General features: G+C 41.8%; 1 protein-coding gene across 1 annotated transcript; it reads right to left on the reverse strand.

The window, feature by feature from the left end:
• Nucleotides 1-3,007: 3,007 nt before the first annotated feature.
• Nucleotides 3,008-24,855, reverse strand: LOC120047108 (failed axon connections homolog). The gene is made up of 6 exons (XM_038992648.1): nucleotides 24,608-24,855; nucleotides 20,681-20,816; nucleotides 20,249-20,445; nucleotides 13,629-13,846; nucleotides 3,839-3,955; nucleotides 3,008-3,360 (listed from the first exon to the last, which is right to left on the reverse strand). The coding sequence occupies exons 1-6, from the start codon at nucleotides 24,712-24,714 to the stop codon at nucleotides 3,008-3,010; spliced, it is 1,128 nt and encodes a 375-aa protein (XP_038848576.1). The 5' UTR covers nucleotides 24,715-24,855.
• Nucleotides 24,856-25,563: the final 708 nt, after the last annotated feature.

A 25,563-nucleotide genomic window follows, 5' to 3' on the forward strand; every position in this document is an offset into this window, starting at 1 on the left:
CTTAATCAGCCCGCCTCCGCGCCTGGATGCCTGCCACTCGTTAGCCTGATTGAAAACACTGTGGCTCACATGCTAAACACACACAGACCCAAGCACACACAATAAATGCAGATTAATAATATAGGGTACTAATATGTAGAATACTAATATATGCACACAAGCAAATAATGTTAGAGGTGAAAATAATTGGGAAATGAATTATTCTAAATACTGAACGTGCAAATATAGTACATTTACAGTATAAATACCAACATTCAGACACACAGTAGCACAACTCACACACAGATCATTTTTTAAATTGTCACAGCTATTGTTTAATGAAATCATTGAGAGTAATCATTGTCATACAGCCACCTCACCTTTGGGTTATCATAATTGGACATCCATAGGTAGTTTGTCAGTACGTTACAGTGGATTCATGAGTTTATCACACTTATGTACATTTCCCCGTAGTGTAATGTTTCCACTAACAGGACATACACTGTTCTAATATAGCTTGAGAAAGTAGTCGCACTGATATAATGAGTTATCCATATGTAGCATGGGAAAAACGCATCCCATAATATAACTCAGGTTGACTTTTTTGGGGATCAATCATGTTCTGGAGGCAGCTCTGCCCCATATGATACCGCCTCCTCTGCTGTTGTCTCATTGCAGGTCTGGTCTGCCCATGCTTCTAAAATGTTTTTAATTTCAACAATAAGACAATGCAATTCAATCAAACACCCTCAAAGATATTTGCTCAATTACAGACACAAAAAGTCTATTTAAAAGACAGTTGAGAAAAGGTTTAGACAGATCCATGTCTTGGTCCCCATTGTTTTGTCATTTTATCTTTCATCATTGGGAGGTAGGGTGAGTATAATCCTAGCAGATTGACAATTTACTCTTTTATTTGGTCTTTTGTCTATGTGCCTTTGCAAACAACTATTTACTTTGACATTGCAACTTTGCGAATAAACATGATCTTCTCTCAAGGTCATCCTGATACACTGATCAATATTTCAACTTGAATGCCTAGCTACGACACAGACATCCAGTGACCTGTGTCGTTGATGTACATGTCTCATTCCATCCATTTGGCCTCACCATCTTATCACGACAATCCCCAGCGTCCTAGGTGCATTAGTTTTGCCCATTTTAAACAACACGCAAAAAAACATCTCTCCTTGAGAGCAATAAAGATACAAACGATAAAACATCGCAAACTTAAGTTAATCACAAATAAAAACAAAGTGCTGGCACTGTTTTCAAATAAGTTGTGAGTTACTGAGTAAAGAGAGCAAAATCAATCTGCATTCACATTCAACCCCTCTTTTCATAACTTCTGTGCACTACGGCTTATATCATACCTGGTAATGTAGTCATATTACAGCCCACTATCATCTTTCCGGTCTCTTTCTCTCAGACACACACACACACACACACACACACACACACACACACACACACACACACACACACACACACACACACACACACACACACACACACACACACACACACACACACACACACACACACACACACGTAAAGGGATAACACTACTTGCTACAAAGGGGCCTTTCCATTCTGTTTCAGAAACTTTCTGTATTAGTATGGTCTTAATACTGAAGTGAAAACGAATGCATTGTATTATTGTTATTATTTCATTAAACAATGCAGCTGTTTTTATCTCAATATCAAATCATTTCTGGGTAACATTTAAGTACCTTACTGTGACTGTTTTCAATTAAAATGGTCAAAAAGAAGGAAAAACAGCTTCTTAGCAGAGAGCAAATTCTCAAGCAAAAATGTAGCTAGGACTGTCTGGGAGTGGTCTGGGTGGGGAAAACTGAAAACTAAGCTGTTATTGGCACAGTTTTGGAACTCTATTTCTTAATGGTCTATTCTTATTGGTCTGATGTCACCAGGCAGGCCAAAACTCCATCCCACCAAAACAGACTGACATTTCAGGCAGTCTTTTCAAACAGCGCTTACACTAAAAGGGCATTATCATAATTTTCACAATATCATTCCAACCTCATAGTGTGGAAATATATATAAAACACAGGAATATCACGTTGACTTCACTGGGCCTTTAACATTCCAAGTGGCAGAAACTGACAGGACTCAGACCATAGAGCTAAATAGACAGCAGGATGAATGTATAGATACAGCACCCTCTAGTGGTGAGATACAAGAGTCGGCTCTACTCCGACAAGAATGTCACATCTCCAGTTTCTTTTGCGTATCCCAATCTCCTTTACTAGAGTGAAGTTAGACACAGGGTTGATGGAAAGGCCAGTGATTATGGCTGATGCTCAGCAGCAAGCCACAAACCATAGGACTACTGGTAGAAAAGCCCACTGTTAGTAAGACACAGACTAGAGCAGCCACCCAAGTCAAAGACTCTTTATATATCACTCTTTACAATGTGTCCAAGTCATAGCAAATGACTGACCTCAGTTTTCTCTAAAATCCAGTGTTTTCATGTTTCTGCTACCATCATCATCGTCTCTCTTTCACCAGCTACATTTCTAAAGAAACAGCCATGTTGTCTGTATTCCATGGACAGATACACCACTAACTGGTTCAACCAACAATCTCTCTCATCACGTCTTACACTAGCCTTGACCCTTGGACACCTGGCACAAATAAGGCAATGTCTGTGATGGTGCCATATTGGCAATGTCACAATCACTATGGGTGAGGAAATCACATTGTAACACATGTAACATGGGGTTCGATTTATACGCTCTGCATACAAATGCACAGTTTGTCTGAGCGCACTGATATTACATTGTTAGGATATAGTTTTCAGTCATCATGGAATATAACTGCGCCTCCGTGTGTGAGCACAGATCTCTGGAAGAGGGGGAGGGGCAGCAGCAGAAGCGAGAACTGTGCCTCTGTGTTCCGCAGCTCTTTGATGTCAATCCAGATAGCAGCGCCCCGACTAGTTTGTAGTTCCCGGCCGTCTGACTGCCTCAGGCAAACCCACCCCACCTCCCTGGATAAGGATGGGTCAAGGGTTGGGAGGTTTGGGACTGGAAGGGGCAGGATTAGGACGGTCAAGACTAGGAGGGTCACACTTGAGCTGCGGCCCATTGTCCGAGCACGTGCCCACGTCCGAGTCGAACAGCGAGTGGTCCGTATCGGGGGAGTGAGTGTGTGAGTGTGTGTGTTTGTCAGAGGCTTCACTCTCCTCCATGGTGTCTGTCCGGGAGAACAGGCCAAAGTCCATCAGGCCTGTAGAAGAGCCCTCGCTGCTGTCAGTGTCTGCTCCGTCATAGTACACGTCCTCTATGTCCACGAACCACTCAGGCCAGAACTTTCTCCGCATGCGCTCACAGAACATGGCCAGGTTGATGAGCTCGCCTAAAACACAGTGGACAGGGGACAGAGGAAGTACAGGTTCCAACGTCAGTACTCAAGGAACATTTACATCAGTGTCAGAGCATCGTCTTGATTTCATACTCAGACGTTGATTGTCAGATTTTGTACAGTTCGAAAATGAAAAGAGACTGGTCTTTTGTCTCCGATTGTCTCTGTTCTCTAAAGACTGAAACCATGACTAGTAAATGTGCAACAACACTGCACATTACAGTCTTTCACTGTCATCTAGTGGAAGAAGTGGATAAAAAAAATTAGGACATTGCATCTTATTCTACACATGCCTTTAAATCTATAGAACAATACATTAGGTACATAATTTGTTATACAATCTTAATAACAACATAATAACACAATAATAACACAATCCCAATGCAAACTTTTAAAATCAATCAATTATGATGCTTTGGTATTGTGAGAATGAGTAAAACACTTCAACAAGAGGCTGAGAGATTGAACTGACCTTTGATGAGCTGTTCAGGACGTGTGCCGGGTAGTGTCCACATGGCCTGGGCCAGGTGACCAAACACAGCAGCATCTACTGTCGACATCTTAGGCCCCATGAAGTACTTCTTATCTCCTGCAGGACAGATGAACAGCTGGGGTCGGTAACAGATATCAACCAACTATCAGTCAAGAGAATACCGTAAGAAAAGCCTGCTGAGTGCCTCAGACTCTTCACGGAGCAGCCTGTAAATTACAAACAAAACAGCGACAGCAACTTTGTATTTAAGATCGCGTATTTTGCAACTCATGACTACATCTTCTGTCGTCGTGGGAAAGACAACTGGTTGCGGTTCAGAGTTAACTTGGATACTAAGGAGATCCTGAGGGAAATCGACGAGTATCAACAGCTTTATGCTATGGAGGAACAACATACTCCATCGTGGAAAGATCCGGCTAACTCACAAAATAACTCTAACCCAACAAAAAAAAGAGGACGATTTACTTACCGTTTAAGTAGAGGATAGTGCTCTTGCTGGAATCCATGCAACACTTGAAAAGTCACCCCATACAGAACCAATCAGTCGATATAATCGAGAACGTTATCAGAAATCACGCGATATGAATCAGCAGGGCTGCGTGGGAGTTCGGAGTTCAGCCAGAGTGAAATTCTCACGCTCCAAGGAGAGAACAAGGCGCTCATAGCCAAGTTAATCCTCGATTCCAACATGGATTGTCTACTCAGGGAAAACAGGGTGATTAGGGAGTCGCCACTAGACATACAAAGCTCTAGCATGCGTGAAAATCTAACATTTTATGGGATTCCTGAGAGTTCATGCAATCCACCTTGAAACTTCCTCTCTAGAGACTGTAAACAAGGTGGCTTTCCAGCGAGTGCACAGACTTGGATTGACAAGACCAAGAGTCCCCCGACCTATCATCGCAAAGTTTGAACACTACCAACGAAAGGAGCTGATCAAAAGCAGGGGAAGTGAGCTTAAAGGGACCAAATTCTGTCTCAAAGACCAATTTCCCCGGGAGGCAAACGAAAGTTGCAAGAGGCTGTATCCTGTCCAGAGCAGAGGCGGGAGAGGGGTAAGCGTGCCTTTCTCATTGTGGACAAACTCTTTATAGATGGACAGCTCTTCCAAGACAGTTTCATAACACCATGGCTGTACTAAATTCTACGGGGACGTCAGGTTACGAAAAAAAAGTATGGGACTATAAAAATACCTGAACACTACAAAGTTGATATGAACCCACACGCAATCAATTACATGCTCGCTTACACATACGGATTTATACATACACACACACTTGATCTCTCTCTCTTCTCCCCTCTCAATTGTTGAACTTTTCTATAATTTAATTCGTTTTTTGTTTATCTATCTTTTATATGTCTTTGTCTACATATTTATCTATGTTTACAACAAGCAAGGGAAAGATATCAGAATAGGGACATTGGGGAATAATAACATATTGTACGGGATACATTTGTACTGTAGTGAAGCCATCTCTATGGTAATGCAAGGTCTCTTTCATGATCATGTGAAACGTCAATTGCAATGGAAATGCTGGGATGTGTTTTTCAATGACAATTATGTTAAAGGTACTTATGATGCAACTATGATGGTGATAGGATAGGGATTACACGCATCATCCTGAATATTAAGGCTATATGCACTTCATGTTACACACATAGACACTCAACCATGCAAATTGGCTGGGTTATTATTTATTTGGACATAACACATTATAGTCTTACTCTTATCCAGACATCAAATTCTATTTGTCACATGCGCCGAATACAACAGGTGTAGGTAGACCTTACAGTGAAATGCTTACTTACAAGCCCGTATTAACCAACGATGCAGTTTAAGAAAATACCAAATAATTTAAAGAAAAACAAATAATTAAAGAGCAATAACAATAGCGGGGGTATATTCAGGGGGTACCGGTACAGAGTCAACGTGTCAATATGCGAGGGCACCGGTGTCAAGGTAATTGAGATAATTATGTACATGCAGGTAGGGTTGTTAAAGTGGCTATGCATAGATAATAACAGAGAGTAGCAGCAGCGTGGGGGGGGGGGGGTAGCCATTTGATTAGCTGTGCAGGAGTCTTATGGCTTGGGGGTAGAAGCTGTTTAGAATACTCTTGGACCTAGACTTGTGGCTCCGGTACCGCTTGCTGTGCAGTAGCAGAGAGAACAGTCTATGACTAGGGTGGCTGGACGATTTTTAGGGCCTTCCTCTGACACCGCCTGGTATAGAGGTCCTGGATGGCAGGAAGCTTGACCCCGGTGATGTACTGGGCCGTACGCACTACCCTCCGTAGTGCCTTGCTGTCGGAGGCCGAGCAGTTACCATACCAGGCTGTGATGCAACCCGTCAGGATGCTCTCGATGGTGCAGCTGTAAAATATTTTGAGGAGCTGAGGACCCATGCCAAATCTTTTCAGTCCCTTGAGGGGGAATAGGTTTTGTCGTGCCCTCTTCACGACTGTCTTGGTGTGCTTGGACCATGTTAGTTTGTTGTTAATTTGGACACCAAGGAACTTGAAGCTCTCAACCTGCTCCACTACAGCCCCGTCGATGAGAATGGGGGCGTGCTCAATCCTCTTTTTCATGTAGTCCACAATCAACTTATTTTTCTTGATCACATTGAGAGAGAGGTTGTTGTCCTTGCACCACACGGTCAGGTCTCTGACCTCCTCCCTACAGGCTGTCTCATCGTTGTCAGTGATCAGGCCTACCACTGTTGTGTCATCAGCAAACTTAATGACGGTGTTGGAGTTGTGCCTGACCGCACAGTCATGATTGAACAGGGAGCACAGGAGGGGAATGAGCACGCACCCCTGAGGGGACCCCGTGTTGAGGATCAGCGTGGCGGATGTGTTGTTACCTACCCTTACCATGGAGTAGGTAACAGTCAGGAAGTTTAGGATCCAGTTGCAGAGGGAGGTGTTTAGTCCCAGGGTCCTTAGCTTACTGATGAGCTTTGAGGGCACTATGGTGTTGAACGCTGAGATGTAGTCAATGAATTGCATTCTCACATAGGTGTTCCTTTTGTCAGGTGGGAAAGGACAGTGTGGAGTGCAATAGAGATTGCATCATCTGTGGATCTGTTGGTGCGGTATGCAAATTGAAGTGGCTCTAGGGTTTCTGGGATAATGTTGTTGATATGAGCCATGACCAGCCTTTCAAAGCATTTCATGGCTACAGACGTGAGTGCTACGGGTCGGTAGTCATTTAGGCAGGTTACCTTAGTGTTCTTTGGCACAGGAACTATGGTGGTCTGCTTGAAACATGTTGGTATTAGATTCAGACAGGGACAGATTGAAAATGTCAGTGAAGACACTTGCCAGTTGGTCAGTGCATGCTCGGAGTACACGTCCTGGTAATCCGTCTGGCCCAGCGGCCTTGTGAATGTTGACCTGTTTAAAGGTCTTACTCACATCGGCTGCGGAGAGCGTGATCACACAGTCATCCGAAACAGTTGATGCTTTCATGCATGTTTCAGTGTTACTTGCCTCGAAACGAGCATATTTAGCTCATCTGGTAGTCTCGTGTCACTGGGCAGCTCTCGACTGTGCTTCCCTTTGTAGTCTGTAATAGTTTGCAAGCCCTGCCACATCCGACGAGCGTCAGAGCCGGTGTAGTACGATTCGATCTTAGTCCTGTATTGACGCTTTGCCTGTTTGATGGTTCGTCAGAGGGCATAGCGGGATTTCCTATAAGCTTCCGGGTCCCGCTCCTTGAAAGCAGCAGCTCTACCCTTTAGCTCAGTGCGAATGTTGCCTGTAATCCATGGCTTCTGATTGGGGTACTGTATGTACGTACAGTCACTGTGGGGACGACGTCCTCGATGCACTTATTGATAAAGCCAGTGACTGATGTGGTGTACTCAATGCCATCGGAAGAATCCCGGAACATATTCCAGTATGTGCTAGCAAAACAGTCCTGTAGTTTTGCATCTGCTTCATCTGACCACTTTTTTATAGACCGAGTCACTGGAGCTTCCTGCTTTAATTTTTCTTGTAAGCAGGAAGCAGGAGGATAGAGTTATGGTCAGATTTGCCAAATGTCTCTGTGTGTGGAGTAGAGGTGGTCTAGAATTTTTTTTGCCTCTGCTTGCACATTTAACATGCTGATAGAAATTCTGTAAATCTGATTTAAGTTTCACTGCATTAAAGTCACCGGCCAGAAGGAACGTCGCCTTTGGATGAGCGTTTTCCTGTTTGCTTATGGCGGAATACAGTTCATTTAGTGCGGTTTTAGTTCCAACCTCGCTCTGTGGTGTTATATAGACAGCTATGAAAAAAAACAGATAAACTCTCTGGGTAAATAGTGAGGTCTGCAGCTTATCATAAGATACTCCACCTCAGGCGAGCAAAACTTTGAGACTTCCTTAGATATCGTGCACCAACTGTTGTTTACATAAATGCATAGGCCCCCGCCCCGTGTCTTACCAGAGGCTGCTTTTCTGTCTTTTCCAAAGAGTGTATAATCTGCCAGCTCTATGTTCTTAATGTCGTCGTTCATCCACGACTTGGTGAAGCATAAAATATGACAGTTTTTAATGTCCCGTTGGTAGGTTATACGTGCTTTCAGTTCGTCCCATTTATTTTCTAGCGATTGAACGTTAGCTAGCAGAACAGAGGGCAAGGGCAGATTAGCCACTCGTTGCCTGGTCCTCACAAGGCACCCTGATTTTTTGCCTCAAAATCTAAATTTCCTTCTCCAGCGAATCATGGGGATCGGGGCCTGGTCAGGTGTCAACAGTATATCCCTCGCGTCCGACTCATTGAAGAAGTACTCTTCGTCCAGTTTGAGGTGAGCAATCCCAGTTTCGATGTTTAGAAGCTCTTTTCGGTCATAGGAGATGGTAGTGGCCCTCATGATTGGTTGAGGGCCATACACAACCTACTTAGATTTACTACACACATATCTTGGCTCAATTTTCTAACATCTATGGCATTGGCTCACAGGCAAAGGAATGAAACAAATATTGCTAAAACCTGTTTCTTGAATTCTAAATATCAGACATTTGAAATCTCTATTTTGACCGTCATAATACCTCTTATGGCAGTAACTTTACAAGGACTAATTATGGTAAATTTAGACTGAGAATGGTATGTAGTTATGGTAAAGGGTGAAATAAGTATAGCCAGTTATAATTGTAACGGTTTAGCAAAAAAAAAAAAGATCAGTCTTTACGTGGCTAAGAGAAAAGGATTATAACATATTATCAGGTGTGAAGGTAAGACCCAGATGCCAACATCGAATTAACAATGGTTTAATAATCCATCAGGGGCAGGCAATAGACAGGTCAAGGCAGGCAGGGGTCAGTAAACCAGAGGTGGGGCAAAGGTACAGGTCGGTAGGTAGGGGCAGGCAGGCGGGCTCAGAGTCAGGACAGGTAATGGTCAAAAACAGGAGGGCGAGAAAAAGAGAGACTGGGAAAAGCAGGAGCTGAGACACAAAAACGCTGGTTGACTTGACGAGCAAGATGAACTGGCAACAGACAGAGAACACAGGGGATAATGGGGAAGATGGGCGACACCTGGAGGGGGGTGGAGACAATCAAAGACAGGTGAAACAGATCAGGGTGTCACGCCCTGACCTTAGAGATCCTTTTTATGTCTCTATTTTGGTTGTTCAGGGCGTGAGTTGGGGTGGGCATTCTATGTTTTTGTTCTATGTTGTCTATTTCTATGTGTTTGGCCGGGTGTGGTTCTCAATCAGAGGCAGCTGTCTATCGTTGTCTCTGATTGAGAACCATACTTAGGTAGCCTTTTCCCACCTGTGTTTTGTGGGTAGTTGTTTTCTGTTTTGTGTGAGTGCCTGACAGAACTGTTGCGTTTTGTTCCACTTTTGTTTTTTGTTTCAGTGTTCAGGCTATATTAAAACATCATGAACACGTACCACGCTGCGCTTTGGTCTACTCCTTCTTCCTCAGACGAACGACGTTACACAGGGTGTGACACATATACTGTTTACAGGAAACTCACTCCTTAGATGAAGTTGTGTGGAAAACGGAATGGGGTGGTGAAATAATTTTCTGTCATGGACAAAGGAACTCAAAATGTGTGATGATATTAATTAACAAAAATGTCGTTCTGAATGTGCAAATAGTAAGGAAGTTTTTGCAAGGAAGGTGGATCTTTTTGAATATGAAAGTGCATGAAAAACAGATTTGGCTCATTAATCTATAGGGTCCGAATAAGGATGATCCATACTTCTTTGAAAATATTTATACCAAATTATTGAACTTAAAGGCAACAAATGATCAAATCGTTATGGTGGGAGACTAGAATAGTTTTAAGTACCTCAATGGACCGTAAAGGAAATCACTCTACAAACTATCATCACCGTGCCTTTAAGGAAATCACAAATATTATGGACACATTAGAAATAGTGGATATTTGGAGACTAAAAAACCACAACCTAGTGAGATATACTGTACATGGAGACTTAATCAAGCTCGTCGTCTTGATTACTTTCTTGTATCTTTATCTCTTGCATCAAAGGTTAAAAAAGTATTAATAGGAGACAGAATGTGATCAGACCATCATCTAATTGGCCTTCACATAACTCTTACAGAATTTCCACGTGGACGGGGATATTGGAAATGTAATCAAAGTTTACTGGATGACAATTTATTTTTAACTAATTATTTATAATAAAATGTTCAAGTACAATATAGGTTCAGCAAATCCCCGTATTGTTTGGGATACCTTTAAATGTACCTTCAGAGGCAATTCAATTCAATATTCATCAGTAACAAAAAATAAGTTTCTGGCTAAAGAGACAAGACTAACAAGGGAAATACATGAACTAATAGTACAGGTAGATAGCAATAAAAATTATACTACAGAGATACAAAATAAGTTACAGGAAAAACAAAAAGAACTGGAGGAACTTATTCAAGAACAATCTAATGTAATCTATTACAAAAATAAAGCAAACTGAATGAAATATGGAGAAAAATGCACCAAATTATTCCTGAATCACACTGGAACACTAAGAAAAATTATTTACAGAAACTCGTTACTGAAGACGGAGTCATCTATGATTCTCCAAATTAAATGTTAAAATAGGAAGCTAAATATTTTAAGCAGATTTTCTCTTTTCCTTCTCATCCTCACCCACTGAATGATGATTACTGTATGGAATTCTTTCAAATAATAAAAATTATGGAAAATGAACAAATGTACAGAAGGATCAGTGCATAGGCCAAATTACAAAGGAATAACTTTTTGAGGCTATTGAATCCTTTGTCTGGAAAAACCCCAGGGTTTGATGGCATACTGGTAGAGGTATATCAAGCCTTTTTTGATATACTCAAAGCTCCATTGTTAGCTTGTTTGCTTTTTTGCCTTTGTGCAGATTGCCATGTCTCATTTTCGATTAATTGAAAATTCAAAAAAAAAAAAATTCAAAGTATCTCTCTTTTTCAAACAAGCATTGAACTGGCTACAATTTCAATTTCATCCCCCTGAAAAGAGAGAACGAATATTACAACAAATATTATGTTGATTACAGCGGTTGATTACGGTTGATTACAGCATTACCCCAAAAATGGAAGAAGCAGGTGGCAGCAGGAGGAGGTAGGGAACTGGTCTGTCTGCCCAATATAAAGGATCAAAACTGGCGGAGGAATAAAAAAATAGCATAAATAGGAAAGTATGCCAGTTTCATTTGAGAACCAGGATGTTGACAGCTGTGCCATACAGATTGCAAAATAGTTGGGAAGAGATTTGATGTACCGATTCCAGATTCTATTCGATTAGATAGATTGAAATTGTATGTTAAACATCACAGCATATTTGAAAGATATATGGTGCATAGAAATCCGAAGAAGGTTGCCAGCAGAGATGGGTGGGATGGGTTGAGGGAAGCTGAGGGTTCGGATGTGGAATTGGAGACAAGTGGGAGTGGAGTTGCTGGGCGGGGGATAGAGTGACGGTCAAAGATAAAAGTTGTAAAAAATAAAGTCAAAATAAAACATGACAAAAAGTACGTTTGAATGACACTGAGGGGTAGTGTTTTTACAGTGTAAAACATTTACAGTGTTTTTACAGTGTTTATCATATATGCATAGTCACTTTAACTATACATTCATGTACATACTAACTTAATTAGCCCGACTAACCGGTGCCCCCGCACATTGGCTACCCGGACTATCTGCATTGTGTCCCGCCACCCACCACCCGCCAACCTCTCTTTTACGCTACTGCTACTCTCTGTTTATCATATATGCATAGTCATTTTAACCATACCTACATGTACATACTACCTCAATTAGCCCGACTAACCGGTGCCTGTATATAGCCTCGCTACTGTTATTTTTCACTGTCTTTTTACTGTTGTTTTTATTTCTTTGCATATCTATTGTTCACCTAATACCTATTTTTACTTTAAAAAATCGCACTGTTGGTTAGGGCCTGTAAGTAAGCATTCTACACCTGTTGTATTCGGCGCACGTGACAAAGAAACGTTGATTTGATGCTGTACAGGTGTTTGTACACATGCAATATACACACACTCTCATTCAAATGCACACGTGCACATACACGGACACACACACGTAAATAGTGGCATACATGCACTCAAACATATTCAGTTGGCCTTGCTGTTATGATTTTTATTGTCCTTGATGTCTTTTGTTTTTTGCATTGTTGTTTTCCTTTGTCTTTCTATTTTTTTCTCTTTTGTTGGTTGTTGGTGCATTGGGGGGGGGTGGGGGTCTTGGGGGTGGTGAATGGAATTATTTGATAACTTTTTTTCTCGGGGGGGGGGGGGGGGTACTTGGATGGTTGAGGGGCAGCTCTTGGGGAACTGTGGGCGGGATCTTGGAGGGCTGGTGGGAGATCTGTCGACGTGCCCTTGAGCAGGGGCATTGACCCTGGTTGCTTCTGTGTGGCGCTCTGAATGGGAGGCTGTTAGATGACTAACGTGATGTAGTTGTTGAACGGCTTCACTGCAAGTATATTGTATGTTTTAAATATTCAATAAAAAATGAACTATCAACACCAACCAACACCAACTATTAACCAACTGCCATCATACCCACAGAGAAACACCCAGCCAACCAGGAGAACAGTTTGACGTTATAGTAGTTATATTCAAAGCGTTAAAGTAAATTCAGATCGCACATATTACATTATAGTTTACGACCGTGCAAAAATGTTACGCTAATAATCAATAGACATTCCCTGCTCTTTTCCCTACTAAAATACATTTGAAACACATATTGTAGTTGGAAGCACAGTGCATATACAGTATCTCACCACTAGAGCGGAAGAGGGTCAAATGGATCTGTGCATAAAGGACATACCCCACTACAAAGTAAATCTTACAGTGAACTTCAAATGACCCCATGTTATAATTGATACCGGATGATTAGGAAGCCTTCCTTAACCTGTTGTTCCTCATATCTCCATCATCAGTAGCCAATTCCTCAACACTCTGACAATACTGTGAGAGCACTCAGAAATTGGCTACATCATCAGTTGTTCTTCAGTTGCCCCTAGTCTCTCCCTGAATCCCAAATCATACCCTACTCCCTACCACCTAAGCACTTGTGTAGATTTGAGAGGATTGGATCACTGTAAGCAATATGGTTGTTGTTCCATTTTGCTCTCTGATAGGCCAAGGTAGAATTGTCGCTATATTGCTTACACCTGTCCGATCCTCTCATATCTACACAAGTGCTTAGGCCTAAGGGTAGTGTCTAAGGGTTGATTTGGGATTAACCCTCTGTCTACCCCTACCCTCCCATCCCCCTGTACCCCTCCATACATACCGAGCAGTTCGGCCAGTGTGCGCATGTCTTTCTCCATCAGCTTGTAGACTTCCTCCTTGGAGAAGCGTCCGATGCCATGGCCGTACATCTCCCTTTGCACCATGCTGCTGTTCAGGTGGCCGAGGATCCACTTTAGCATGTCACTGAGAGGACCAGTGACTGACAGCATCTTCTGGGTCTCCTCCAGGTTGTCTACCCACTGGCAATAGGCTATTGTCCTGTATAGAAACACAAATATACAGGTTAAAGTACAGTCTTATATAGAAACACACAGATGTGTTGTCTACTGGCAGTAAGCTATCATCTTGTATAGTTACACAAACATAATACAGGTTATTAACCCAGTGGTAGTATAGTATAATCATATGGAAACACATACACTGTGTGTACAAAACATTAGAATCACCTGCTCTTTCCATGACATAGACTGACCAGGTGAATCCAGGCTGGCTGATATACACTGTTGTAGGCCTCTAGCAGCCCAGTAGGCATTAAAACAGGGTGGTAGGGAGACAGGAAGCAGAGAGAAAGTACAGAACAGGAAGAAAACCCTCCATCGGTTTCAATAACTGCTTTAATATTGCAGATATAGTCAAGACGTTGACAAGGTTATAAATAATGATTTTTAATTGAAATAATAATTGTGTCCTTTGCTTTTGTCAAAGAATCATCAATTTTCAGCAATTACAGCCTTGCAGACCTTTGGGATTCTAGTTGTCAATTTGTAGAGGTAATCTGAAGAGATTTAACCCCATGCTTCCTGAAGCACCTCCCACAAGTTGGATTGGCTTGATGGGCACTTCTTACGTACCATACGGTCAAGCTGCTCCCACAACGGCTCAATAGGGTTGAGATCTGGTGATTGTGCTGGCCACTCCATTATAGACAGAATACCAGCTGACTGCTTCTTCCCTAAATAGTTATTGCATAGTTTGGAGCTGTGCTTTGGGTCATTGTCCTGTTGTAGGAGGAAATTGGCTCCAATTAAGCGCCGTCCACAGGGTATGGCATGGGGTTGCAAAATGGAGTGATAGCCTTCCTTCTTCAAGATCCCTTTTACCCTGTACAAATCTCCCACTTTACCACCACCAAAGCACCCCCAGACCATCACATTGCCTCCACCATGCTTGATAGATGGCGTCAAGCACAGAGTGTGCAAAGCTGTCATCAAGGCAATGGGTGGCTATTTTGAAGAATCTCAAATATAAAATATATTTTGATTTGTTTAACACTTTTTGGGTTACGACATGATTCCATATGTGTTATTTCATAATTTTGATGTCTTCACTATTATCCTACAATGTAGAAAATAATACAAGTAAGAAAAACCCTTGAATGAGTAGGTGTGTCCAAACTTTTGACTGGTACTGTATATACATATACACATCTTTTTAAAATATATTTTTGTCAGAAGGTGAGTGTAGCTGGTGCATGAAGTCAGGCGCAGGAGAGCTGAATGAGTGAGCAACGTACTTTACTCAACAAGGCACAAGGTAACAATTACACTTGACCAAAACAAGATGGTAAAGATAACGCACGGGTGAACACTGCACCCGTCAAAAAAAACACCCATCAAAATAAACATAACTGAACATGTAATAATCCCGCACAACACAATGGAGGAAACAGAGGGTTTAAATACAGGAACAAATAATTGTGAAATGGAAAACAGGTGTGTGAAAACAAAGAATAAAAACTAAAGGAAAAAGAAAAGTGGATCGGCGATGGCTAGTAGACCGGCGCCGCCCGAACAAGGAGAGGCACCGACTTCGGTGGAAGTCGTGACAATTTTCCTTGATTATTTTCCACTAATCGTACCACCGCTCCCCTAATTGAAGAAAACTAATGAACAACAACACTTAGGCTTCTAATTCCAGCTTAAACATACTATATACATTTTATGGACACAAACTATTTTACAATAGTTATCTATTGTTTGTTTTCCTTCCGCTACCCTCAACCCCTCCCATCTATTTCTGAAGACCATCCAGTTTGATTTCTATTTGTCATATATTTTTAACTGTGCTGTTTAACAAAAGTTCTGAACCTACACACATTTTACAGACACAGTATATTTTACATTGGTTATCTTGTTGTTATTAGTCCCACCCTTCAGCTTCACTCAACCCCTCCCCTCTATCTCTTAACACCATCTATATTGGATTTCTATTTGCCATATTTTTCAACTGGGCTGTGATGTTTCACAAAGTTCTGAAACTTTCTATTCTCATAGTTTCGACAGATTTAGCAAAAATGTTTTACAAAGTATTATTAATCGATTTGATCGACTTTTCAAATCACCCAGCAGTGCTATCTGCAGAGTTAGCTCCAGGTAAATGTTGCAATTCTTCGACCATTCCTGGATTTGTGACCAAAAATTAGCTACATCTGGACAGTACCAAAATAAATGATCTAATGACTCTGCCACCTCGCAGCAAAATCTGCAGAGCTGGGATGGTGGTATCCCCCATATATATAACATTCTATTGGTTGCAAGAATTTTGTATAATCATTTAAATTGAACAATTCTAAGTTTTGAATCCGGCGTCGTTTTGCGTGTCAATTCATAAACCATGTGCAATGGATTCGCTACATCGAAAATCTCTTCCCAACATTTGAGCTCCCGAGTGGCGCAGCGGTCTAAGGCACTGCATCTCAGTGTTAGAGGCGTCACTAGAGACCCTGATTCGATTCCAGGTTGTATCACAACCGGACGTGATTGGGTGGCGCACAATTGGCCCAGTGTCGTCCAGGTTGGGGTTTGGCCAGTGTAGACCGTCATTGTAAATAATAATTTGTTCTTAACTGACTTGCCTAGTTAAATAAAGGTTAAATAAATATATATATATATAATAAATAAAAGTATTTTGCATTATATATGGCACAGCTGTAAATGTTTTGATCCTTAAATGAAACTGGTATATATTTTTCTTTATCATAATTTTCTTTAACCAATTTTGGTCTACAGTTTTCTGTTCCCAAAACTAGAATCTATTACAAACAGAGTGGACTGTTTGTTTTTTAGATTTGACCCTTTGCCAAAGTATTAAAAAATGGCATTGTTTATAAGGAGTTCGAGTGCAAATTGAGTTATTGCACACTTGCACTTTACAGAGTAGGCGTTCCTTAACGGAAATATGCAAATACATGCTAGAACGCGCCAACAGGATCTTGCTATCTCGTGCTTGGATCTACCCCCTACTTGCTTGTTCTGCCCACTATGACTCATTTGTTCCCATTGGAAACGACAGGCTGTGGTCTATCTTGGGTTAGTTCTAAAAAAACCTTTGCTGCCACAGTATAATGTGTTGTTTTTTATTTTACCATACCAACTCCATCACCTGCTCCACCACTCTAAGGCAATGAGATCAGAGACATTCTGAATTAATCTTTCACCTTCAGTTATCAGGACAAAAGTAATGAATGTATTATGATAATTAACAGTCAGCTCTCTAGTCAAAAAAAGATTGAGCTGTCTAGAAAAGGATCCGAGGGAAAATTTGCTTCAGAGGCTAAACCAGACAAACCTGAGATCAAATCATAATAACTATTTAAATGACTACCATCAATACCATTAAACAGTGCCCTTACTTATTACAACTTGAGCTCTACACAATAGGAATGGAAGACCAATGACAATTTTTACTAAACCAGACATTGAACCTAATATACAGTACACGTACATTGTGACAAACAGCACAATCTCACAGACCAGGGCCCAGATTCACAAACACTTCTTACGCAAAAACATAAGAAGCTTCTTAAGAAAAAAATAAGAAGTTCATAAGATAATTCGTAAGTGCAATTCCTCAACAATATCTTTAGATGTGATGATTTTCTTGCGAACTTCTCAAATATCTCCTTCGTTTGTTTGTTGCTAGGCAACCGATTTAGCTAGCTATCTAGCTCGTAATGGCAATCACGTTAACATATTTCCTACAGCGATTACTGTTCTAAGACATGTTCTTGGGTTTAAAATAATCAATACTGAAACTTTCAGATGAAGTTTGTGCGTGAATTAAACATGTTCAATTGCTTTCATGATCTTATGAAACTCACTGCCCTGAGTTTAAGACAAGGGTTTAGCTATAAGAAATAGCGCAAGAAATTTCCAAGAACCTTTTTGAGGAATATCAACTTTGCTTAACTTTCTTCGTAAGTCCATAGCTAAGGAAAAAATTGCAGTCAAGAAGAAGGTTTTGTGAATCTGGGCCCTGAGGCATATCTCTGTCACAGAGCAGCCTCCCTCTCCATGTTGTCATAGCAACATCAATCATTTACCGGCCTGAAGAGCTGTATATGATGATCTCAGCATGCTGTAACCTATGCTGCTAACCTCAGCTGGCCAAACAGAGCAACAAGCAGCCCAATAGTCCTGCACAGCCATAAATAACGTAATCAATAGTAAACCTAGCCTGCGAGCGGGAGGGGGTTAAGAGGAGAGAGACTAGAGAAGGAGGTGATAAGGGAAAAAGAAGACAGGAGAAAAACAGAGAGAAAAGAGCGAGCGAGAGAAAGGGAGTGGAAATGAGAGTTATATGAATGACCCTTACTCTACAGCTGCAGAGCAATATAATGGATCCCCCCCAATTCATTGCTCTGGTTCTGAATGAGATTCACAAGATCTGATGCACAGAAACATGTTACTGATTGATTTCTCACCCTGTAAATATTGCGGAAAAGAGCTTGATGAGCAAGTATGCACTCACTCCTCTTTTCTTTGACATCCATGCACAGAAACAAATGCTTTTAGATGTGTCATTCATCAGACTACCTCTCCCTGGGCCCCAACCAGGAAAGGCTCAGTCTGCGTCCAAAATGGCACCCTATTCCTTACAAAGTAGTGCACTTTATCAGGAATAGGGTGCCATTTGGAATGCATTATCAGTGACTTCCCAGCAGAAGCCTCACCAGGACAGATGCCCAGCAGTGACTCACCGATAATGTAGACTCCCAGGCATTTACTGTAAGTAAATCCGTAATGTATCTGTGGATGACCACTTGGGAATACTATAGTGAGTGACCTTAGCCAGTCCCAATTCATTCCCAACCCTCCCCTTGGCCCTAACCCTTCAAACTTTGCAGATCTTGAAGGTGGAGGCAATATGGTGGAAGCTTTACCACTACACTGCTTATACACTACATGACCAAAAGTATGTGGACACCTGTTCGTCAAACTTCTCATTCCAAAATCATGTGCATTAATGTGGAGTTGTCCCCCCCCCTTTGCTGTTATAAAAGCCTTCACTCTTCTGAGAAGGCATTCCACTAGATGTTGGAACATTGCTGCGGGAACTTGCTTCCATTCAGCCACGAGCATTAGTGAGGTTGGGCACTGATGTTGGGCCTGGCTCGCAGTCAGCGTTCCAATTCATCCCAAAGGTGTGCAATGGGGTTGAGATCAGGGCTCTATGCAGGCCAGTCAAGTTCTTCCACACCGATCTCGGCAAACCATTTTTGTATGGACCTCACTTAGTGCACGGTGGCATTGTCATGCTGAAACAGGAAAGGGCCTTCCCCAAACTGTTGCCACAAAGTTGGAAGCACAGAATCGTCTAAATTGTCATTGTATGCTGTAGAGTTAAGATTTAGCTTCACTGGAACTAAGGGGTCTAGTCCGAACTATGAAAAACAGCCCCAGACCATTATTCCTCCTCCACCAAACTTTACAGTTGACAGTATGCATTGGGGCAGGTAGCATTTTCCTGTCAAACCCAGATTTGTTTGTTGGACTGTCAGATGGGTTAGGGTGATTCATCACTCCAGAGAACGCTTTTCCACTGCTCCAGAGTCCAATGGCTGCGAGCTTTACACCACACCAGCCGACGCTTGGCATTGCGCATGGTGTTCTTAGTCTTGGCTGCTCGGCCATGGAATCCCTTTTCATGAAGCTTCTGACAAGCAGTTATTGTACTGATGTTGCTTTTAGAGGCAGTTTGGAACTCGGTAGGGAGTGTTGCAACCGAGGAAAGACGATTTTTACGAGCTTCAGCACTTGGTGGTCCTGTTCTGTGAACTTGTGTGGTCTACCGCTTCGCGGCTGTGCCGTTGTTGCTTCTAGGCGTTTCCACTTCACAATAACAGCACTTACAGTTGACCTGGGCAGCTCTAGCAGGGCAGAAATTTGACGAACTGACTTGTTGGAAAGGTGACATCCTATGACGGTGCCACGTTGAAATTCACTGAGCTCTTCAGTAAGGCCATTCTATTGCCAATATTTGTCTATGGAGATTGCATGGCAGTGTGCTCGATTGTATACGCCTATCAGCAATGGGTGTGGCTGAAATCCCTGAATCCACTCATTTCCTAGCCACCGTGCTTCTACACCTGCATTGCTTGCTGTTTGGGGTTTTAGGCTGGGTTTCTGTACAGCACTTCGAGATATTAGCTGATGTACGAAGGGCTATATAAAATAAACTTGATTTGATTTGAAGGGGTTCACATACTGTTCACATACTTTTGTATATATAGTGTACCTATCTAGACTCTTCAGACATGCTAACATCAAGGGTTAAGGGCCAAGGGGGAGGGTAGGGAGCAATTTGTAAACCGCTGTGACATATATGGAGTCACCAATGTAGCAGTGGAGGACAAGGGGGTATATTAATTGACTGAGTCACCAGTAGAGGTGCTCCTCCACCATCTTGGTGACAGCCCGGGACACAGCCCTTTCCTGGGGACTGAGGTTATTGTTGAGGTTGACGCCCAGCTTCTCTTCCAGGAAGTCAATGATGAACTCTGACCCCGACACCTGCTGCCTGTTATACTCAATCCATGGCATCTTGCCCTGCGGAGAGAGCTTCCCATCAAAGTAGTTCTGCAAGGGGGAGAACATAATGGGGTTCAGCACTCGGAAATTGACACACTCTAGTTGTTTCTGAATATGTAGGACTGGTTTCCCAGACTCAGATTAATCCCTGGACATAAAAAAACATGCATGAGGAGAATTTCCATTTAAAGTGCTTTTTAGTTCAGGAATGTAAGCTTAATCTGTGTGCAGGAAACCAGTTCTACTTTTTAAGTTCTACTTTATCATACACAGACTATTGTACCTGGTAGGGCAGGTCCACCATGCGTAGGTAGGTCTCCATCTTGAGGCAGAATGGTGAGAGGCTGGGGACCCCCGTGTTTGGCCTGGAGAACTGGTGGAGGATGATGGCATCTTTAGAGTCCAACTCCTGCTCCTTCCTAGAAAACACCCGGGGAGAAAAAAGGCCAACTGAAAAGATGTGCTATACTGAGGCAACAGCAAACTAGAACACAGGTGGGAGCCCCATGAGATACAATACTTCAAAACAATTGTTTTATCTCTGTGGCAGCCACTTTAAAAGTCATCAAAGTTTGTGACAACAGTACAGCTATTTCCAGGTCAGTTTGTGTTGTGAGAACAATATCATAACTCGCCCTGATTGGAGGAGATCAGAGAGGAGAGAGTAGGATTAGTTGCATCTCTGTTTCAGGCTCTTAGTAATCTCACTGGGAGGATAGGGTCTCACCTGGTGCCTATTATATAATGGTGACACAGCAGCGAGAGGAACTATTCTTCAATTCCCTGAGCTCTGTGTTACAAAGGGCATTTCCATACAAGGACCGATGAGCACCAACATGTGAAGTTCATAGAAGCATGTCAAATGGTTTGTCAAATGAAAGTGAAGACTATATTTTTGAGAAATTAAGGCATATATACATTCTGTTACCAAAAACCCACATATCTTTAAGATGTTTCCTAATTTCTCTCCATAATGAGGGAGGATAATGACATTTCACAGAAGTAACAAGTAAAGGTAGACCTACCAATTAGTTATAGTGTTTTTACTGATATCAAGTTTGTCTATGAATTAAGTCATTTAAAACTCGTAATTCTGTTACCAAATCGGTAACGGAATTATTGCAAAATCAGTAACGGAATTACTGCAATTGAATTGGCTACAATGGGAAATCATACTAGTCACACATCACACTTGGGTCACCTGCTACTGTCCTCCCTTCAACTGGCATACTGTTATGTTCAGCACATAACTGTGTTTTCCCCTTTCTGTCACCTGTTGGTCAAATCAGAGAGGAAGAGGCGAAGCGAGAAGGTTTACTCCTGTCAAAATCTGTCCATGATAAGCAGACCGATAAGCAGACTGCCTGCCTTCCCGCCTTTGGGACAACAACTCTCATTGTTAGGGCGGAGACAAGACCATCTTGTCATTATATACAGTATCTCAGGTCAAAGCAAGACTGTGAAAACAGTCTGGACAACCCCCCCCTCTCTCTCTGCTGCTCTCAATCTATTTTTTTCTCTCCAGTTAATGTCACATCTCCCGGCTCTTACTGAAAGCTACCACCTACCCTCTTTCTATTTACTGTATAAAGCATCCTCATTGAACGTTGAAAAGTAGTTGGAATTTGGTCAGTCCGCCCTGGCCGGACCAAATCTGAACCAATCAAAGATGTCTGTTTCACAAGTTTGGACAGCACAGTACAGCACAGCAGAGAACAGTAGAGTACAGAATAGTACAGTAAAGAAAAGCGGAGCACTGTACTGTACAGTAGAGCACACGAGTACTGTGCTGAACTCTAGTGTAATGTGCTGTGCTCTACTGTAATGTCCAAACATAGACGTCTATGATTGTTTCAGATTTGGTCTGGTCCGGACCAACCAAATGTGATCTTGTTTGGGGGTGGAGGTCAACACAATAATACCCAGTGTGTAGAATAATACCCAAATATGCAAAAGAAGGATATTGCATATTTCTACATTTGTTTACCTATTCAGGATACAGCACCATGAAAATATGATATTCATATATCCATAATTATCCATTTTTGTATAGTACAGATCATGGACCCATGATGTAATTTAGTTACCGTAATTATATTACCAGTTGTAAATCCACTTCACCTACTGTAGTTCAATAACAAACAAAACAATTCTAACTTAAGGTGTCATGTCATGTCATAGCTGACACCTCATTCTATCGGCAGAATATTTTTTTTCTTAATTCTGAGTAGATATTTAACCGTTTTTGGAAAACATGGTCGCATTAAAAACTGAGGGAGATTTTTCTGTTAGAAAACTTTGCATCTGCACAGGTTCTTCCAGTAAATGTGATTTTGTGAAATCTTCTGTGTAAATTGTTCAAAGTAGTCTTTGTGCATAGAGTTGTATGGTTTGTTAAACTTTGAAATGAATGTTTTTGGTTGGCATACATTTTAAAATGACTTCTTCTTTCCCGTAAGTCCAGGGCCTAGGCAAACTGCAAATTGGGTATTTATTTTTGGTGCAGGGAAGTCTTCCAAGAAGTGTGTGTGTGTAATCTGAGTCAAAGCATTATTCTGTAACTGTTGAATTGCCCTAGAACAATTCGTCCCTTCACTATATTTAAGTCACCAGTCTAAACACTCACGCACACAAGTATACACAGATACAATACACCATTTTAAGATAATGAGACATATATTGAGAGGATAAACTCATCATCATATTACTGACTCCATGGTATTCAATGGGCCTACAGCAGAAAAAAAACTCTAGGATTTGTCTGAACTTCTATTTCAATCCTCTACTACCCTTGAAATCAAGGCCTATGAGGTTAATCACGCTTGTGAAAATCTGATAGAGTCCTTACATTTCCACCCCACAGTTTTTAATGGTGGGTGACGGACACTGACATATAATTTGGCTTTAATAATTAAACATAGCCTACAGTACAGGGGCATGCTGCCTTGCAATTACTCTAGTTCTTACCTAAATTAATTTCATGAATTATAGCCTACATATGTCCAAGAGAGCAGGAATGGACTCCATCCAAAGTCAGTTACATCAGCAGGCATTTTATAACACCTTGAAATTCGACTTTAATTTATGGAAATAAACATGGCATGTATATAAATGATAGGCTACTTGGGCTAATAAAATGTGTAGGCTAGATTTTCGGTACAATGGTCTTGCGCAGGACAGTCTACGACAGAGTAAACAACTCACATTCCCACAAAATGTCGCTGTCCATACAACCGTGGTGCTGAAACCATCGAAACGACGTAGGCTACGTCGCAGTCCATTTTTCAATGGTGCGGAAATTCTGGACCGTGCAAAAGAAACACTATTGTATTTAGGCCTAGATACAGGGAGTTCCTTTGAGAAGAATTACTCAAAGGGGTGGCATAGAACACACATGCTGCAGATTTACTGTCAAAATGTAGTTTTCTACGGTAGAAGCATGATAATAGTAGGCTTATGCGACGTGATTCAGCAATGTTTCCAAATTAGGAAATGCAAAACCAGTCCTGTGACAGATTATATGGAGCCACTGTTACAGAATGTACCATAGGCCTAAATGCTTGACTGACGACTGTGTGGGGACAGGAGGGCCATTCATTACGTTAACAATAGGCCTGGATTTATCTTCCTTCTCAAAGATTAAAACATTTAATTCAACAGTAGGCTACAAACGTCCGCTTTCACTAAACATACATCTTAAAATAGCTCACGTGAGAGGTTAGTAAAGGTAATTCTGACACCATTGCTGCAGTGCTAGAGAAATTCATATTTACGCTCAAGATATGGCACAAGACCTGACGCGTAATTTTCCACATTCCAATATTTTCCGATATCTCCTGTCTTTGCCTCCTTGGGGGAGAACTATATCATCAAACAGCTGCACAATCTAGCCTACAGTGCAGGAAGAGATGATTCCGCGAATATATGAACAAATGTAAACAAAGGACAGCAATATTCTGTTTTTCAGAGATCTGTCAAGAGCAGCTGTTCAGAAGTGACAGCAAGTGCGCACCCCCAGCCACACACATCCAGCCCATCCCCGAGGGTATGAATTATTTTATAATGTTAGATCATTATTGTGAATATTGTAGATTAAGCCTACGCAAACACAGCCTAAGCATCACACAAATGCACACATTTGATCATGTGAACCAATACCCTTGCAGATTGTGTCATTGGAGCATTTTTTTTTTTTGCCATTGTAGCCTACCTGATGGCAAGCAGCTCGTGTAATAGGTAGGCAGCAGCAGCGAGGAGGGCACCGCCGGTGATATAGATGGTTTTCTTCCACCAGGAATCCGACCCCAATCCCGACATGGTCCCACCGTAGTCCTGTAAAGGGATTGCGACGATATAGCCATAAAGAGAGTGAGTCTCGTCCGAGCCACATATCCCCAAGGGCAGGCTGTGATTCCGCCCGAGTTCAACCACACACGGTCGGGACGAGGCGAAACCAGACCCCCACATACTCTATCAATCGCCGCGTGGCGCCTGCGTCCTCCCGCACACGACTCTCGGCTTCATCAATATGTCACAACAGTCCTATGTTGCATGGTGACATGCTATTTAATATATGCTATCTGCCAAACAATAGAAATATACATATTCCGGCCTGGCTCGGCATCCTCCGCCAGCCCTCGGAGCCTTTGTCTGTTCCAATGGAAACGAGTGGCAGACGGTGAGTACTCCCCTAACATCTGAGCCTCATGACAACAAAACCACCACACAAGTTGATGAGGATAGTTTGGGTTTATGCTGTTTAAGTTTTTTTATTATTTGAAATCAAAGGCTTTAATATAGGGCAATAGGCAAGGCCTTATATCACGATTATAAAGAAATCTGTAAAACACATTGTATTTACATTGATTTCTAAATGCAAATTCAATGGATCAAGCAATTGTGTTGTTTTCTTGGAGCAATGTTATATGGGCAATTTCACTATTCATTGTCACTAAGTCCTGCAATATCTCCATAGCAACATTTACCTATATACAGTAGGCTTAGTATTTAGCCACTATTGACTGCACAACACACTCTTCGCGTGCTATAACTACTGGTGCATGTTTAACAACAACATGCTTGCATAGCAGGTGCATGCTTTTGGCTACTTTAGCTATGGTCGGTTATACTCACTCTGCAGTAACTTCGGACGTGTAAAAAGCCATT

The sequence above is a fragment of the Salvelinus namaycush genome, chromosome 5 (assembly GCF_016432855.1).
Source record: "Salvelinus namaycush isolate Seneca chromosome 5, SaNama_1.0, whole genome shotgun sequence".
NCBI lineage: Eukaryota > Metazoa > Chordata > Actinopteri > Salmoniformes > Salmonidae > Salvelinus > Salvelinus namaycush.

Coding starts and splice junctions, on each gene's coding strand:
- LOC120047108 (XM_038992648.1), bottom strand. CDS start 24,714: ATGTCGGGATTGGGGTCGGATTCCTGGTGGAAGAAAACCATCTATATC. Junction 13,847..20,248: donor GTGGAGGAGCACCTCTACTG/GTGACTCAGTCA, acceptor GTTTCTATACAG/GACAATAGCCTATTGCCAGT. Junction 3,361..3,838: donor TCCTGAACAGCTCATCAAAG/GTCAGTTCAATC, acceptor ACTGTGTTTTAG/GCGAGCTCATCAACCTGGCC.